Source organism: Mus pahari, chromosome 4, assembly GCF_900095145.1.
Source record: "Mus pahari chromosome 4, PAHARI_EIJ_v1.1, whole genome shotgun sequence".
Taxonomy (NCBI): Eukaryota; Metazoa; Chordata; class Mammalia; order Rodentia; family Muridae; genus Mus; species Mus pahari.
The window spans coordinates 96,408,534-96,426,600 of NC_034593.1; the positions used below are offsets into that span (position 1 = coordinate 96,408,534).

Sequence of the window (18,067 nt, forward strand, 5' to 3'; positions counted from 1 at the left end):
AGTTTTTCCTTGGCATCTGTACCATGGTGGTAAAGGGGTCTGAACCAAAGGCTAGCAGCTCCTGGTTCCCCTCTGGCTGCACTGTTGCTCTTCCCGGCTTCCCTCACTCGCCAAGCTTGGTGCCTTCCAGAGGGCTAGCGGACCTGTCCCTGGCCCACGGCTCTACCTGTGGATGCTCGGCCCGATTCAGTGCAAGTGTGATAACGGTGTCTAAGGATAGACCCATCGCAGGCATGGCGGTGCACTGGGTGGCAGAGATAGCAGGTCTCTGGATTCCAGGCCAGCCTGGTCTACAGAGTGAGACCCTGTCTTTCTGTTTTGAGCCAGAAACTTTGAAAGAGAAGTTGGCCTCCCAGCCCCTGTGTGTTGTTAGAAAGCACATTGCGTGGCACCAGAGACCGCTTGCAGCCTTCCTCTTGCCATGGTGAAGCAGCAGGAGTCCTTTCCCCTCTAAATGTCTCATCTGTGATTGAATGTTTGGTAGTGGATATGTGGTTGAGCCACGGACTCCCACATGCCAGTGCGCACTGACAGGTATTCCAGTGTGGACTAGCTCGGCTGGTACAGGTTTGACACAATGCAACTCTCTGAAGTTACTGGGAGATGGTGGGCGTTCCAGTGGAGAGAAAGCATAGCTTGTGGCCAGCACACTCTCCTGCACGGACTGATCTCTGAGAGACCTGGGATACAAGATGGCAATCTCGCCTGAGTCCTGGGTTTAGAACCCTCCCTGGTGGATGACTCTCCTCTGGTGGGGAAGGTGTGCAGAGGTCTGGGTCTCAGCTCTGCCTCCTGGCTGAGGATGAAGGCCCAAAGGGACCCTGTCCAAGAAGCTCTGTTGCTTCTGTAGCCTGCGCACTCTCCTGCAGGGACTGATCTCTCAAGATTATTATTTTTTAGCTGCATCCATTTGTCTCAAGACTTCATCATGTCATTTTCAACTGCTTAATAATATTTACATCACTTTTTAAAATCCATTCTTCAGTTGAGGGACAGACATTTAGGTTGCTTCCATTTTCTGCCTATTATAAATAAAGCTGCAATGAACATAGTCAAGCAACTGTTTTTATAAAATGGAGCATCCTTTGAGTATATGCCCAAAAATGATATAGCTAGGTCTTGAAGTATATCGATTTACATTTTTTGAGGACCCTCCACATTGATTTCCATAGTGATTGTACAAGTTTGTACTCCCACCAGCAGTGGACAAGTGTTCATTTGCTCCAATACCTTGCCAGCATTTACTGCTTCTCTTGTGATTGATCTTAGTTATTTGGCAGCTATAAATTGGAATCTCAAAGTAGTTTTGATTTGCATTTCCCTGATGGCTAAGAATGTTGAATATTTAAGTGTTTATCAGCCATTTGAGATTCCTATATTGAGAATTCTGTTTAGATCTGTACCCCATTTTTTAAAAAAATATTGATTGTGAATTTCACACCATGTACCCAGTTCTACTCATCTCCCCATCCCTCCATATCCACTCTCTGCTATTGCAACCTGTCTGCTGTTATTTCAATACCATTCAGTTTTTTTTATTACTATAGCTCTGTAGTACAACTTGAACTCAGGAATGATGAGACCTGCAGGAATTCTTTTGTTGTTTAGGATGGTTTTAACTATCCTGGGATTTTTGTTTATCCATATGAAGTTGAGAACTGTTAATTCCTGGTCTGTAAAAACATTGTCTTAGAATTTTGATGGGGATTGCATTGAATCTATAAATTGCCTTTTGTAGGATGGCCATTTTTTAATATGCTAGTCCTACTAACCCATGAGCATGGGAGATCCTTCCATCTTCTGTTATCTTCAATTTCCATCTTCAAAGACTTGAAGTTTTTATCATATAAGTTTTTCACTTCCTTGGTTAGAGTTACCTCCAGATATTTTAGATAACTTGTAACTACTGTGAAAGGTGGCATTTCCCTGCTTTTTGCTGAGCCTGTTTTGTCGCTTGTGTATAGGAAGACTACTGATATTTTTCTTTTTATTTCATTTATTATTTAGTTAGTTAGTTTGTTTGTTAGTTGTTTTTATTAATCTTGCCAAAACTGTTTATCAGCTATAGGAATTCCCTAGTAGAATTATTATAGTCACTTATATATACTATCATCTACAAATACGGATACTTTGACTTCTTCCTTTACAATTTCCATCCCCTTGATCTTTTTCACTTACCCTATTGCTCTAGCTAAAACTTTAGGTATTATATTGAATAGATATGGAGAGACTGGACAACTTTGTCGTGTTCCTGATTTTAGTGGGATCGCTTTGAGTTTCTTTGCATTGAAGTTGATGTTAGCATGCTGTAAATTGCCTTTATTATGTTGAAGTATGTCCCTTGCATACCTAATCTCTACCAGTACTTTTATTATGAATGGTGCCTGTATTGTTTCAAAGGCCTTTTCTGAATTTAATGAGATGGTCTTTTATTTTCATTCAGTTTATATGGAGGTTACATTTACTGATTTTCATATATTGAACCATCCCTGCACCTCTAGGATGAAGCCTTCTTGATTATGGTTGATAATTATGGTTGATATGTACTTGGATTCAAGTATTTTATTCAAGTATTCAAATATCAAGTATATTTTTCATCTATAGATGGGAAATAGGTCTGTAATTCTGTTTTTGTGTTGAGTCTTTATGTGGTGCGGTTATCACAATAACTGTGGACTCATAAGATGAATTGGTCAGTGATTCTTCTGTTTCTATTTTGTGGAATGAGCTTTAACTCCTCTTTAAAAATATGGTAGAATTCTGCACTAAAACTATCTAGCCCTGTGCTATTTATGCTTGGGAGACTTCTAATGATTGCTTCTATATTACTAGAAGTTATAGTTCTATTTAAATTGTTTCTGATCTTGGTTTATTTTTGCTACATGGTTCTTATTGAGAAAATTGCCCCACCCCCTTTTTTTGCTTTTCCAATTTTGTGAAGGATGGGTTTTTAAATTATGTCCTTCTGGTTCTCTGGATTTCCTTGGTATCTGTAGTTTTGCCTCCATTTTTTAATGATTTTATTATTTTGGATATTCTGTCTTTTCTTTAGTTTGGATAAAGATTTATCTATCTTGATTTTCTCAAAGAACCAACTCTTCATTTCATTGATTCTTTATATTTTCAATGTTTCTATTTTTATTGATTTCAGCTCTTAATTTGATAATTTCTTGCCATCTTCTCCTCTTGAATACATTTATTTCTTTTTATTCTAGAGATAGCAGGTGTGATGTTAGATTGGTCGTATGAGATCTCTCCAACATTTTTTTAAGTTTGGCTCTATGAACTTTCCTCTTAGCACCACTTTCATTGTGTCTCATAAGTTTGTATATGTTGTGTATTTTCATCAAATTCTTGAAAGTCTTTATTTTTTCTTTATTTCTGTCTTGACTCATTTTTTTCATTGAGTGTAGAAATTTTCTTTTTCCATGAGTTGGTAAGCTTTCTGTTATTTATGTTGTTGATGTCCAGTTTTAATCCATAGTTGTCTTATAGGATTTTCTTGTTTCTATTGAGACTTGCTTTGTATCCTAGTATATTGTCAGTTTTGGGAAATATTCAGTGATGTGTCTGAGAAGAATATGTATTCTTTTGTGTTCAGGTGTAATGAGTATGAATGGTCAATGTGTGATTTAAACTGTAGTACTGTTTCATTTACAAAGTGTGTACATTTGTGTTTAGGACATATAAGAGTTGAAATGTCATTTTGGTGGATTTTTCCTCTGATGAATATGTTTGAGATTCCTTCTCCACCTCTTTTGATTAATTTTGATTTGAAATCTATTTTGTTTTAGTCTATTAAAATGGCTACACTAGCTTGCTTCTTGGTTCCATCTATTTGGTATATCTTTTTCCAACTCTTTATTCAGAGTAATGTTAATTCCTGAAGTTGAGGTATGGTTCTTGTTAACTAAGGAAGAAGATGGGTCCTGTTTTCATATCCATTCTGTTAATCTTTATCTTTTTATTGAGGAATTGAAGCCATTAATATTGAGACATATAAAAGAACAGTGATTGTTAATTCTTATTATTTTGTTGTTCTTGGTAGTGGTCATGATGGTGTGTGATGGTGTGGGGGGGGATGTTTCTCTTTGTTTGATTTTGCTAGTATATTATTTATTTTGTTTATTTCATGGGTGTATTTAACTTCCTTGAGTTGGAGTTTTCTATCTCTTTTGGTATGGATGGATTTATAGAAGAATATTGTTAAAATTGATTTTATCATAAAATATATTTTCTCCATTTATAGTGATTGAAATTTTTGCTGGGCAGGGTAAGCAGGGTCGGCATCTGTGGTCTTCTATTCTGCAGTTCATCTGTCCAAGAACTTCTGAACTTTTTAGTGTCTTCACTGAGAAGTCAGATGTAATTCTAATAGGTCTAACTTTATATGTTACTTGGTCTTTTTCTTTGAATGTTTTAATATTCTTTCTTTGTTCTGTATAGTTAATGTTTTGGTATTATAGAATGAGGGAACTTCCTTTTTTATTCTAATCCAATTCCTGTTCGGTGTGCTTCTTATACCTTTATAGGCATGTCCTTTAGGTTAGGAATATTTTCTTCTGTTATTTTGTTTAAAATATATTATGGACCTTTGAACTCATATTATTCTTCCTCCATTCCTGTTATACATAGATTTAGTCTTTTCATAGTTTTTCCCAGATTTGGACATTTTGTGTCATAATGTTTTGTATTTTATTTTATTTATGTGAGTGCTTTGCCTGAATATATATGTATTGTTCCACTGTATGCTTGGGTCCAACAGAGACCTTAAGCAGTCACTGGATATCCAAGAACTGGAGTTGCAGATGGAGAGCAGTAATGGGGGCACTAGGAAGAGAATCTGGGCAATATACAAGAATAGAGAGTACTCTTAACTACTGAGCAAGTCTCCAGCCCTAAGACAAAAACTTTTAGAAAAGTAGCAGAATACAAAATCAAGAATCAAAAAATTAGTGGCTTTTCAGTTTACCAATAATGAAGTCACTTAAAAACCTAGTTAAGACTTCTAGCACTGGAGAATACATAGCCTGAACTGGTATCTTCTGTAATCAGGCAAGACTTCCAGTGAAGGGATTGGAACACCAACCCAGCCACATCACCTGCTACCTACAATTTGCCCTGCCTACAAAATGTGCTGGGATAAAGATGATAGAGAAATTATGGGAATGACCAACCAGCCTAAGACCCATGCCACAAGAAAAAGGTCACCTATGACACTACCTAAAATGCCAGGAACTAGATGTCCACAAAATGATGTCTAAAGATATTCTGATAATCTCATAGATCGGTGCCTAGTCCAGTTGTCATCAGAGAGGGTTCATCAAAAACTGATGAAAACAAATGGAAAGACCTACCACCAAACTTTAGGTGGAGCTTAGGGAATCCTGCTAAAGAGGGGGAGGAAGGATTCTAGAAGTCAGAGGGATCAAAGACATCACAAGAAAACCCACAGAATCAACTAACCAGGGCTCACAGGGACTCATAGAGACTGAGCAGAAAAGCAGGGAGCCGGCATGGGGCCGACCTAGGTTATAGTTGTGTATTTTAATTATCTTGTAAGATACTTAACAGTGAAAGCAGGAGCTGTCTGAATCCTTTTCCAGCTTTGGGGGCCTTTTTCTTCCTACTGGGTTACCTCATCCAGCCTTAATATGAGGGGAAGTTCTCGGTCTTACTACCACTTGATATGCTGCTTCGTTGATATCCACGAGAAACCTGCCCTTTTCTAAATAGAAATGGGGGAGAAGTGGATTGAAGTGTGCAGAGGGGAGGTGGGGGAAGGACTTGGAGAAGAGAGAGGGGAAACTGCAATCCAGTTGTGAAAAATAACAAAGAAAAATAAAGCAAAACAAAAAAAGCTCCATTCACAACAGCTTCTTCATAGCAGTAGGAAAACAATATTTTGTTTTTTATTAAATTTGATTTTTTTACATTGTACCTTTATTTTTTATACTAGTGTTACAGGAAGTTATGAGCAGATTGCTATGGATACTATAAACCAAACTTAGGTTCTCTGGAAGAACAGTATGTGCTCTTAACATTATGCTAGTCCCTATTGCCAAAATTTTAATTGTGTTTTAGGGGAATCCTCTTCCATCTTGGTTTACTTGCCCTTGAGAATTTGTTTTGGTGTTTTGTTTTGTTTTTCAGTTCTTTATAGGTTCTGCATATTAATTATTTGTCCAATGTTAAAAACACATGGCAAATTATACATCTGGCCACACCTGGATACAAGTATCCAGAATATTCTTTCTTTTTCTTTTCTTTTCTTTTCTTTTCTTTTCTTTTCTTTTCTTTTCTTTCTTTTTTTATGTATGGATTTTTAAATTATAAACCATTGATTACATGTTTAAAATCAAATTGCATTACATATTTTATATATTTTAAACCATAGCAAATGAGCAACTTACAAATCCTCAGATAAGAGTTTACAGCATAAATTTTTTTGAAATTTTAACATTTTTTATTGTTTCATTTATTTGCATTCCCTTCCTGGTCCACCTCCCAAGAATTCTTCACCACATCTACCCTTCCCTTTGCCTCTGAGAGAGTATTCCCCAACCCACTACCCACAGCTCTCACCAACTCACCCACACCCAGCTCATTTCACCACCAGCCCCCACATCCCCCTTCCCTGGGTCATTAAGTTTCTACAGAATTAGGTACATCCTCTCCCACTGAGGCAAGCCAAGGCAGTCCTCTGCTATATATGGCTCATGGGCCATGGACCAGCCCATATTCTTTGGTTGGTAGCTTAATCTCTGGGAGCTCCCAGGGGTCCGGGTTAGGTGACACTATTGGTCTTCCTATGGGGTTGCCATTCCCTTCGGTTCCTTCACTTCTCCCCATAATTCCTCTATAGGGTTCCCTGACCTCAGTACAATAGTTGGCTGTGAGTATCTACATCTGTCTCAGCTTCTGACTCTCTTGTAGAGATTCTCAGAAGACAGCCATGCTAGGCTCCTGTCTGCAAGCACATGGTATCAATAATAGTGTCAAGGTTTGGTGCCCACCCATGGGATTAAACCAAATTTGGGCTAGTCAGTGAATGTCCTGTCTTTCAATCTCTGCTCGATTTTTGTCCCTGTATTTGTTTTAGACAGGAACAATTCCAGGTCAAAAACTTTGAAGGTAGGTTGGTAACCCCATTTCTCCACTTGGTGCCTGACCTACTGGAGATAGTCTCTTCAGGTTCTATCTCCCCACTGTTGGGCATTTCATCTAAGGTCATTTCCATTGAGTCCTGAGAGCCTCTCACATTCCAGTTTACTGGGACTTTATAGATGTTCCCCCTGCCACCCAAGCCCCACAGCTAAATATTTCCATTCATTCCCTTGACCCTTTTGAGCTCCTCTCTTGTCTCTCCCCACACCTGATCCTGCCCCTCTTTTCCCTCTCTGCCTTCCATCCAACACCTCCCTCCCTCTGCCTCCCATGATTTTTTTCTTCCACCCTTATAAGTGGGATTGAAGTATTGTCACTTGGCACTTCCATCTTGTTAAATTTCTTACTATCTGTGGATTGTATCCTAGATATTCTGTACTTTATGACTAATATCCACTTATCAGTAAATACATGCCATATGTGTCCTTTAGGGGTTGGGTTACTGGACTGATGATATTTTCTAATTTCATCCATTTGCCTGCAAAATTCATGTCCTTTTGAAAAAATAACTGAATAGTATTCCATTATGTAAATGAACCACATTTTCTGTATACTTTATTCAGTTGAGGAACATCCGGGGTTGGTTCCAGCTTCTGACTATTCCAAATGAGGCTGCAATAAACATTATGAAGCATGTGTCCTTGGTATAATGGAGCATCTTTTGGATATATTCCCAGGAATGGTATAAATGTGTCTTCAGATAGAACTATTTCCAATTTTCTGACGAACTAACAAACTGATTTCCAGAGTAGTTGCATCAGTTTGCAATCCCACTAGCAGTTGAAGACTGTTCCTTGTTTTCCACATCCTCAATAATATCTGCTGTTGCCTGAGTTTTTTAATCTTAGCCATTCTGATTGGTATGAGGTGGAATTTCAGGGTCATTTTGACTTGCATTTCCCTGATGACTAAGGATGTTGAACATTTCTTTTTTTTGTTTTGTTTTTGTTTTTGTTTTTGTTTTTGTTTTTGTTTTTGTTTTTTGTTTTTCGAGACAGGGTTTCTCTGTATAGCTCTGGCTGTCCTGGTACTCACTTGGTAGACCAGGCTGGCCTCAAACTCAGAAATCCGCCTGCCTCTGCCTCCCGAGTGCTGGGATTAAAGGCCTGCGCCACCAGGCCCGGCTCTGAACATTTCTTTAGATGGTTCTGAGCCATTCAAAATTTCTCAGTTGAAATATGAACTAACCAGTACCCCCTGAGCTCGTGTCTCTAGCTGCATATGTAGCAGAAGATGGCCTAATTGGTCATCATTGGAAAGAGAGGCCCCTTGGTCTTGCAAACTTTATATGACCCAGCACAGGAGAAGGCCAGGGCCAAGAAGTGGAAGTGGGTGGGTAGGGGAGCAGGGGCAGGGGGAGGGTATGGGGAACTTTCGGGACAGCATTTGAAATGTAAATAAAGAAAATAATAATAATAATAATTAATAATAATAATAATAATAATAATAATAATAATAAAAAGATTTCTCAGTTGAGAATTCTTGGTCCAGCTCTGTATCCCATTTTTGAATTGGGTTATTTGATTTTCTGGAGTCTAACTTCTTGAGTTCTTAGTATATTTTGGATATTAACCCTCCATTTGATGGAGGGTTGGTAAGGATATTTTCCCAATCTGTAGGTTGCCATTTTGTCCTATTAACATTGTCCTTTGCCTTATAGAAGCGTTTTGGTTTTCTAAAGTCCAGTTTGTCCATTGTTGATCTATGAGCCTGAGCCATTAGTGTTCTGCTCAGGAAATTTCCTCCTGTTCCCAATTGTTTTATGATCTTTCCCAGTTTTTTCTCTTAGATTCAGCATTTCTGGTTGGATATGAAAAGCCTGTATCCACTTGGACTTGAGATTTATACAAGGAGAGAAAATGGATCAATTTGCATACTTCTGCATGAAGGTTGCCAATGAACCAGGACCATGTGTTGAAATGCTTTCTCTTTAATCACTGAATGATTTTGGCTTCTTTGTCAAAAATTAAATGACAGTAAGTGTGTGGGTTCATTCCTGGGCCTTCAGTTCTATCCCATTGATTTTCCTGCCTGTCACTGTACTAATACCATGCAGGTTTTGTCACTACTGCTCTGTAGTACAGCTTGAGGTCCAGGATGCTGATTCCCCCAGAGGTTCTTTTATTGTTGAGAATAGTTTTTACTATCCTGAGATTTTTGTTATTCCAGACGCATTTGAGAATTTCTCTTTCAAGTGCTATGAAGAATTGAGATGGAATTTTGATGGGGATTGCATTGAATCTATATATTGCTTATGGAAAGATGGCCATTTTGACTATATTAATCTTGCCAATCCATCAGCATGGCAGATCTTTCCATCTTCTGAGTCTTCTTCAATTTCTTTCTCCAGGGACTTGAAGTGCTTGTCATACAGATCTCTCATTGGTTTGCTTAGAGTCACACCAAGACACTTTATATTATTTGTGACTATTTTGAAGGGTATTGTTTCCCTAATTTCTTTCTCAGACTGTTTATTCTTTGAGTATAGGAAGGCTACTGATTTGTTTGAGTTAATTTTTATACCTGGCCACTTTACTGAAATTCTTTATCAGGTTTAGGAGTTTTCAGGTCACTCAAGTATACTATTATATCATCTGCAAATAGTGATGTTTTAACTGTTTCCTTTCCAATTTGTATCCCTTTGACCTCCTTTTGTTGTCAAATTCATCTAACTAGAACTTGAAGTACAATATTGAACACACACACACACACACACACACACACACACACACAGAGGGAGGGGGGAGAGAAACCTTGTCTAGTGCCTGATTTTAGTGGGATAGCTTCAAACTTCTCTCCATTTTGTTTGATGTTGGCTACTGGTTTTCTGTATATTGCTTTTTACTACGCTTAGGTATGGGCCTTGAATTCCTGATCTTTCCAAGACTTTTAACATGAAGGGATGTTTTTTGTCAAATGAAATGATCATATGGGTTTTTCTTTGAGTTTGTTTATATAGTGGATTACATTAATGGATTTCCCTATGTTGAACCATCCCTGCATTCATAGGATGAAGCCTACTTGATCATGGTGAATGATCATTTTGATGTGTTCTTGGATACAGTTGGCAAGAATTTTATTGAGTATTTTTTATTGACATTCATAAGGGAAAATGGTCTGAAATTCTCTTTCTATTTTACTGGGGATAGTAGTCTGGGTTTGCATCTGTATTTGCTTAGAGTCTGTATGAGATCTGCCCAGGATCTTCAGCTTTCGTAGTCTCTGGTGAGAAGTCCGGTGTAATTCTGATAGGTCTGCCTTTATATGTTACTTGACCTTTTTACATTACTGCTTTCTTTGTTTAGTGCATTTGGTGTTTCACTATTGTGTGATGAGAGAAATTTCTTTTCTGGTCGAGTCTATTTGGAGTTCTGTAGGCTTCTTGTATGTTCATGAGCATCTCTTTCTTTAGGTTAGGGAAGTTTTCTTCTATAAATCTATTGAACATATTTACTAGCCCTTTAAGTTGGGAATCTTCACTCTCTTCTATATCTATTATCCTTAGGTTTGGTCTTCTCATTGTGTCCTGGATTTCCTGGAGGTTTTGAGTTAGGAGCTTTTTGCATTTTACATTTTCTTTCTTTTTTGGTTAGATATTTTCTTTATTTACATTCTGTATTTTCTTTTACTTTTGTGTCAACATTTTCTATGGTTATCTTCTAAATCTGAGTTTCTCTCTTCCAGCTCATATATTCTTTTGGTGATGCTTGCATCTATGACTCCTGATCTCTTTCATAGGTTTTCTATCTCCAGAGTTGTCTCCCTTTATGATTTCTTTATTGTTTTTAGATTCTGGATCATTTTGTTCAGATCCTTCACATTTTTGGTTGTGTTTTCCTAATAATTCTTTTTTTATATGATTTTTAAATTTTTTTGAATATGAATTTTTATTAGATATTCTCTTCATTTACATTTCAAATGCTATCCCCAAAGCCCCCATACCCTCCCTTCAACCTGTTCCCCAACCTACCCACTCCCACTTTTGGCCTTGGCATTCCCCTGTACTGGGGCATATGATCCTCACAATACCAAGGGCCTCTCCTCCCATTGATGGCTGACTAGGCCATCCTCTACTACATATGCAACTAGAGACAGAGTTCTCAGGGGTACTGGTTAGTTCATATTGTTGTTCCTCCTATAGGGTTACAGACCCCTTTAGTTCCTTGGGTACTTTNNCTAGCTCCTTCATTAGGGACCCTGTGTTCCATCCAATAGATGACTGTGAGCATCTATTCTGTATTTGCCAGGCATTGGCATAGCCTCACAAGAGAGGGCTATGTCAGAGTCCTCTCAGTAAAATCTTTCTGGCATATGCAATAGTGTCTGGGTTTGGTGGTTATATATGGGATGGATCCCCGGGTAGGGCAGTCTCTGGATGACCTTTCCTTCACTCTGAGCTCTGAACTTTGTCTCTGTAACTCCTTCCATGGATATTTTCTTCCCCATTCTAACAAGGAACACAGTATCCACAATTTTGTCTTCCTTCTTGAGTTTCATGTGTTTGCAAATTTTATCTTGGATATTCTAAGTTCCTGGACTAATATCTGTTTATCAGTGAGTGCATATCATGTGAGTTCTTTTGTAATTGGGTTACCTCAATCAAGATGATATCCTCCAGATGCATCCATTTGCCTAAGAATTTCATGAATTCATTGTTTTTATTTGCAGAGTAGTACCACATTTTCTATTCTGTAAATGTACCACATTTTCTGTATCCATTCCTCTGTTGAAGGACATCTGGGTTCTTTCCAGCTTCTGGCTATTATAAATAAGGCTGCTATGAACATAGTGGAGCAGGAGTCCTTACTACAAGTTGGAAGATCTTCTGGGTATATGCCCAGGATAGGAATTGCTGGATCTTCTGGTTGTACTATGTCCAATTTTCTGAGGAACCACCAGACTGATTTCCAGAGCATTTATACCAGCTTGCAATCCCACCAACAATGGAGGAGTGTCCTTCTTTCTCCACATCTTCGCCAGCATTTGTGTCAGCTGAATTTTTTATCTTAGCCATTTTGACTGGTGTGAGGTGGAATCTCAGGGTTGTTTTGGTTTGCGTCTCCCTGATGATTAAGGATGTTGAACATTTTTTCAGGTTCTTCTCAGCCATTCAGTATTCCTCAGTTGAGAATTCTTTGTTTAGCTCTGCGCCCCATTTTTTAATAGGGTTATTTGATTTCCTGGAGTCCATCTTCTTGAGTTCTTTATATATATATTGGATACTAGTCACCTATCTGATTTAGGATTGGTAAAGATCCTTTCCCAATCCGCTGGTCGCCTTTTTGTCTTATTGACAGTGTCTTTTGCCCTACAGAAGCTTTACAATTTTATGAGGTCCCATTTGTCAATTCTCGATCTTACAGCACAAGCCATTACTGTTCTGTTCAGGAATTTTTCCCCTATATTCATTGGGCTTTCACTTTAACACATTTGTTAAATTCTAAGGGAAAAATAATCTTTTAAAATTAAAAGGGAAAGAAGAATGTTATTAGTAAATAAAAACAGTTGTTTGCTCCCTTCTTGCCTCATCTTTGTCTTCCTTTTTTTTGCCCATTCAGACTTACAGTACAGTAAGTCACAGTAAAATTTCCCAGTATCATGTAATAGTAAAAGAAAATGGTTTCAGTTCCTGCTAATTAGGTAGCAGGCCCCAAGAATACACAGATAGCTTCACTAAAAGGAACCTATTCTGATCTCAAGACTAGACTAAGATAAAATCCCTATTGTAAATGTCTAGTAATAGAAAACATGAGCACCCATAAAGAAAAATAACATCATAGGGAGACTTCTTCATTTTTATATATAATATTTGGCATCCAAGCAAAAAGTTTTAGAGATGCCAAGACACAGGGCTAAATCACCCTTAGTTCATTAAAATGAAAAAGTCGAAAATAGAAATAGATTCGAAGGTTGTCTTGGTATGGGGTAAAAATTATAATAATTCTATAGTAATTAACTGGTTAAGATGAAGGTAAAGATAGAGAATAAGTCAGAAAATGTTCAGATAATTGAAATACATGGAAAAGAAATTAATATGATAACTAAAATTAACAACTAGGAGTAGAAAACTTTCTGACTTTATGTCTTACTAAAAGAAAATGCGCATTGGATTTTTACTAACTTTCCTTTGAAAATGGTACAACATTATTCTTCTCTTTAATTCTTTTTTTGGTGTTTTGTTTAGTTTTGTTTTGTGTTTTTAGACAGACTTGCTATGTAACTCGGGCTAACCTGGCTCACTATATACAATGAGTCTCGCCCTCTGACTACTGAGTGGTGGGGTTATAGTAATGTACCACAGCGCCTGGTCACTTTAATTGCCAATATATTTAATTTTTTGATTTTTATTACTGATATGCATTTCTAAGATAAATTCATTCATTTCAGTCACTTTACTTACTACTACATTTTTGCCACTTTTTGAATAATTTTTGTGTCTATGCTTATGAGTAAAATTGGCCATTTTGATATCAGAGTTGTATTTGCCTCATAATTGAGTAAAAGTATGTTCTATTGTAATGTTCCTTGAAAGGGTCTGTGAAAGCTTGGAATAAATTTTGGTTAAACATATCACCTCCAAACCTCTCCTTAACCTTCATTCCTGTACCTTCACTTTTCTCTTTTTGAAGTCTAAATCTTAATTCATCAACAAAAAGCTATTTTCTCTTTTCTATGAGGACTAATTTTTTTCTCTTGACAATTCCTGATAATGCACTGAACCTGCTCTAACTTTTATTATACTTAAATTGTATTTTATCTTGTTTTCTAATTTGATCAAGATAATGATTAATAAAGACAAACATAAGTAATTAAAATGTGATAATGTGTCAATAATGATGATATGACTGTAATTCCTGCACTTAGGAGGCTGGAGTAGGAGAATCGCTGCTGAATTATGAGCCAGCCTGGATTACTGAGTTCAAGGCCAACCTAGATTACATTCTGAGTTCTAGGCTAGCCTGGTCTACAAACTGAGCTCAAGGCTAGTCTGGACTATAACAAGATAGGACTAATAGATTTAATAATTACTGTAAACTTTTTAATAACATGTTGATTATGTACATTGTGTCAAAATTTAACTGAAACATGTGTGTATTATGCTGTGTTCCCCCTTTAAAGTGATTCAAAAGTTCAGCTAGTTTGGGACATTAGCAGAACATTTAGTTAGCATGCAGGAGGCCCTGAATTAAATTCTGTCAGAAAAAGCAAAGTTCATCTCTCACTCAAATAAAAGCAATGGAGATGGTAGCTCATACTTGGAAACACTTAGTAATTGTCAACTTTGAGAGATTAGGGAATTGTTTATAAGAAGAAAACTTAGGAGTTATTCAAACGAAGGGAACTGTTAGAAAATGAAACAAATATATACAAGATCTAATAAATCTAATAAAATGTAATAAACATCAGTTGTCATGAAATCACAGTCAAAATGTCAGTAGGTAGGCTCTGGGGTTAAGAATGGGATATTTTCTGTAGGATGTGACAGATAAAGTATCTGAATTTTATTTTTAAAACATAAGCCAATGAAGAGTTTCATGTATTTAAAAGTGTAGATTAAATGTATGATTTAAACATATAATTTGAGCTTCTATGAAAGAAATAGATTAGATAGGGCCCTTTCTGACAATTAACACCATAGATAATGGGTGTAATGGCTATTTCTGTTTGTCAACTTAACTATATCTAGAATGAACTACAATTCAATATTGGAGGGCTCACTTACCCTGTGATCCAGATCATAAGGCATAGTGGCTAGGAAAAGTTTAGGCCCAGGAAAAGTTGTTTATGCCTTTAATCCTGGGAGACTGAGCCAAGAAGATCAAGGTCAGCCTTGGACAAAGCAAGTCCCAGATCTAGATAATACACCTTTAATTTGGGCCACACCTACAAAAGGACATTGGAAGAAGGAAGATTCACTCTGTTCTTTGACTGCTTGTACTTACTTGCTAGCACATCTTTTGGAACCTACTTCTACAGAAGACCAGCTGAAACAACTAATCTCTTGGGACTGAGCAACTACTAGATTCTTCAACTTCCCATTCACAGCTGACCATTGTTGGGTTAGTTGGACTACAGTCTGTAAGTCATCACAATAAATTCCCTCAAAATAGAGAGACATTCCATGAGTTCTGTGACTCTAGAGAACCCTGACTAATACAATGGGTTGAAAGACTGCAAGGACTAAGATGATGAGATAGATGGATTTAGTAATACTTGATAGGTAAATCCTTAGAAGTCCATAACATTTTATTAGGAGTGAAGAACAAAATAGAGCTAAGAACAAAGCTCAGGCATTAGGCAGGAAAACTTACTGGTAATGTCACCACTAAGTGTTAGTTTGAATAAAGAAGAGGAATACATGACTCTTCTCTTTATATGACTCAGAAAATGCAATAGATATTTTCCTTATAGAGCACCACTAAAATAACCAGTTTTCCTTAAAGCAAGTCAGAGAATTCTACAGAACATTTCTAAAACAGGAACCAATTCTTTTCTATTCTTGTGAGTTCTGTAAATTAGACATTATATTATATGTGTTCTAATTTTCTACTTTATAGACTATAGTTATGTTTATACATATATAGACAAGTATACCATATTTTTTGACATAGAACGTATGAGATGATTAGCAATCTCTCATTTGGCCAGCAATGATCTCAACTTCCTAGTAGTCATATGCCCATTGTGTAATATTGCCCTGGGTGGAAATTGAACTTTTGACCCAGAATAACTGATGGCATCATTTCTGGGTTAAGTTATAAAAGTGCTATGACTTCTGTCTTGGATGCTACACATCATTTTATGTCTTACCTGTCTCATTATGCAGGAAACTACCCATATAAAATTATGTGTGGCCATTTTATGAGGCTCATTACAACTATATGAGAACATGACAGTGGATTAATTTTCCAATGAGACATGAGATGGTGGGAGATATGACTGACCACTTAATCACTATATGCAAAAATCAACTATCTATAATCATTTTTCTAAGTTACTTCCACACTCTTGATTACATAAAACCATCAGACAATAAACGTTTGTTCTGACTTAGTAGCACTTACCTGTAATTCTAATATTCAGAAGTTAAAAGCAGGTTTATCATGAGTTTGGTGCCGGCTTTGGTCATATAGTAAGTTCCAAGACAGCCTGGGCTGCATAGCAAAATGCTGTCTTTAAATCAATCAATATATAAAACAAATATATAGGTTCTTAGCCACTACATTTTGAACTAATTTGTTATACAGAAATATAACATATATTTGGCTTGCTAACAGAAATATCAGAATGAGTCAAACGTTTGATGAATGGTGATTATAAACTATTTTTATTAACAGGTTAAAATGATACATTAACAGAACCTTATTTAATAGAGAAATAAAACATAAACATGGATGTGATTATCAGTTAACACACTGGAGATATTAATACATCTGGGTTGTTTTATGGCAATGTAATTCAAGGCTACCAGACTTGCTAACAATAAGATGGGAATAATTATTCTTTTCTGGATGGATGGATAGGTGGGTGGATGGATGGATGGATGGAACAAAATAAGACAAAGAAATTGGAATTTTTCCAGAGATAAAAGATCTCTGTATGATTCCCATTACCACAGACTGTATTCAGAACAAACTGAATATGTCAATTATCTAATGAATGGGACTCAAAATTTTCCTTCAGCTTCTCTCTTATGTGACTTTGTAGAATGGAAGTAGCAAGATTTATAGGCTAGAGATTGATTTGACAATTGTTAGGACCTCTTTTTTATAGTATTTGGAGCTAAACTCAAGGGCTCACATGTGCTAGGCCAGTACTCTGAGATATATCCACACCAGCAGCTGGCAGTGGATCTCAAACCACCAGTGCTACAATGTCTCTTAAAAAAATACCCAAGTATGTAAAAAACACCCAGGTATGTTTCACCATCTTTAAGGGATATGGTTACTGCTATCAGTTGGTTAATGTTTGTCTTCTGCTTGATATGGGAAGTTCATGACAAATATTCTCTTCACTGGATGTGTATAAGACAGAGATCCAGTCAAAGAAGGAATAAGAAGAAGCCAAAATGCCAGTCAGGCAGGTAATTGTTTAAGTCCTCATGGAATGGATGCTTTGACTTTCTAGAGAGGAGTAAGTCACTTAAGCAGGGGGTAGGTGCAAGTCACAGCCCTAAAGCCTGACTGGTTTTGTCAATCTGGCAGTTGAGTGTCAGTGCAAAGGACATCCCCAGCACCTGAGAAGAGAATTAAGAAAATATGAGGTCTTCATCAGAGAAAACATTTCTCCCACAGTTCTGGAGTTTGCTAACATAGAAAAACAAGATTTCCATCACACTAACACCACTAAACACCACTCCCAACTACAGAATTACTCTTTTTAAGTTTAATATTAGAGAGAAAAATGGGGACAGTTGTATTATGATAGAAAAGAAACTCTTGAAAACATTTTTTATCTTTTAAGAAGTCAGTAACTCAGCTATATATTCAAGTTACCCTCAGGAAACAGTACAAGAAAAATAAGTCAACTCTGCCAAAGCCTTATGTTTCCTTTGTTTCATCTTCCTTGTATTTCTTGACTATATCTTAAGTAACATAGAATATGCCCAATATTGGGTAGAATATAGTGTTATGAATATCAGATATCAAAACAAGAAAAAATTTACCTTTCACTAGTCAAACCAGGTGCAAGCACAAAGGGAAAATAATTCAAATTTCCATCATCACTTCCTTCTTAACATAGAAGGCCAAGTTTTTTTTTTAATAATTTTATTTATTTATTTATTTATTGGGTATGTTTTTGAGACAGGGTTTCTCTGTATAACTCTGGCTGTCCTGGAACTCACTTTGTAGACCAGGCTGGCTTGAACTAAGAAATCAGAAATCCGCCTGTCTCTGCC

At 36.8% G+C, this 18,067-nt stretch overlaps 1 protein-coding gene across 2 annotated transcripts in view; it reads right to left on the reverse strand.

Moving 5' to 3' along the window:
* Positions 1 to 15,406: 15,406 nt before the first annotated feature.
* Cd53 (CD53 molecule) overlaps positions 15,407 to 18,067 on the reverse strand; it is a 36,488-nt gene continuing 33,827 nt past the window's right edge. The window contains exon 9 of one of the 2 annotated variants that reach the window (XM_029537800.1): positions 15,407 to 17,404. In XM_029537800.1, the coding sequence (XP_029393660.1) occupies positions 17,333 to 17,404 (72 nt within the window). In that variant the 3' untranslated portion in view covers positions 15,407 to 17,332. The remainder of the gene's footprint in view (positions 17,405 to 18,067) is intronic. The other variant, XM_021196463.1, reaches the window with a different exon arrangement.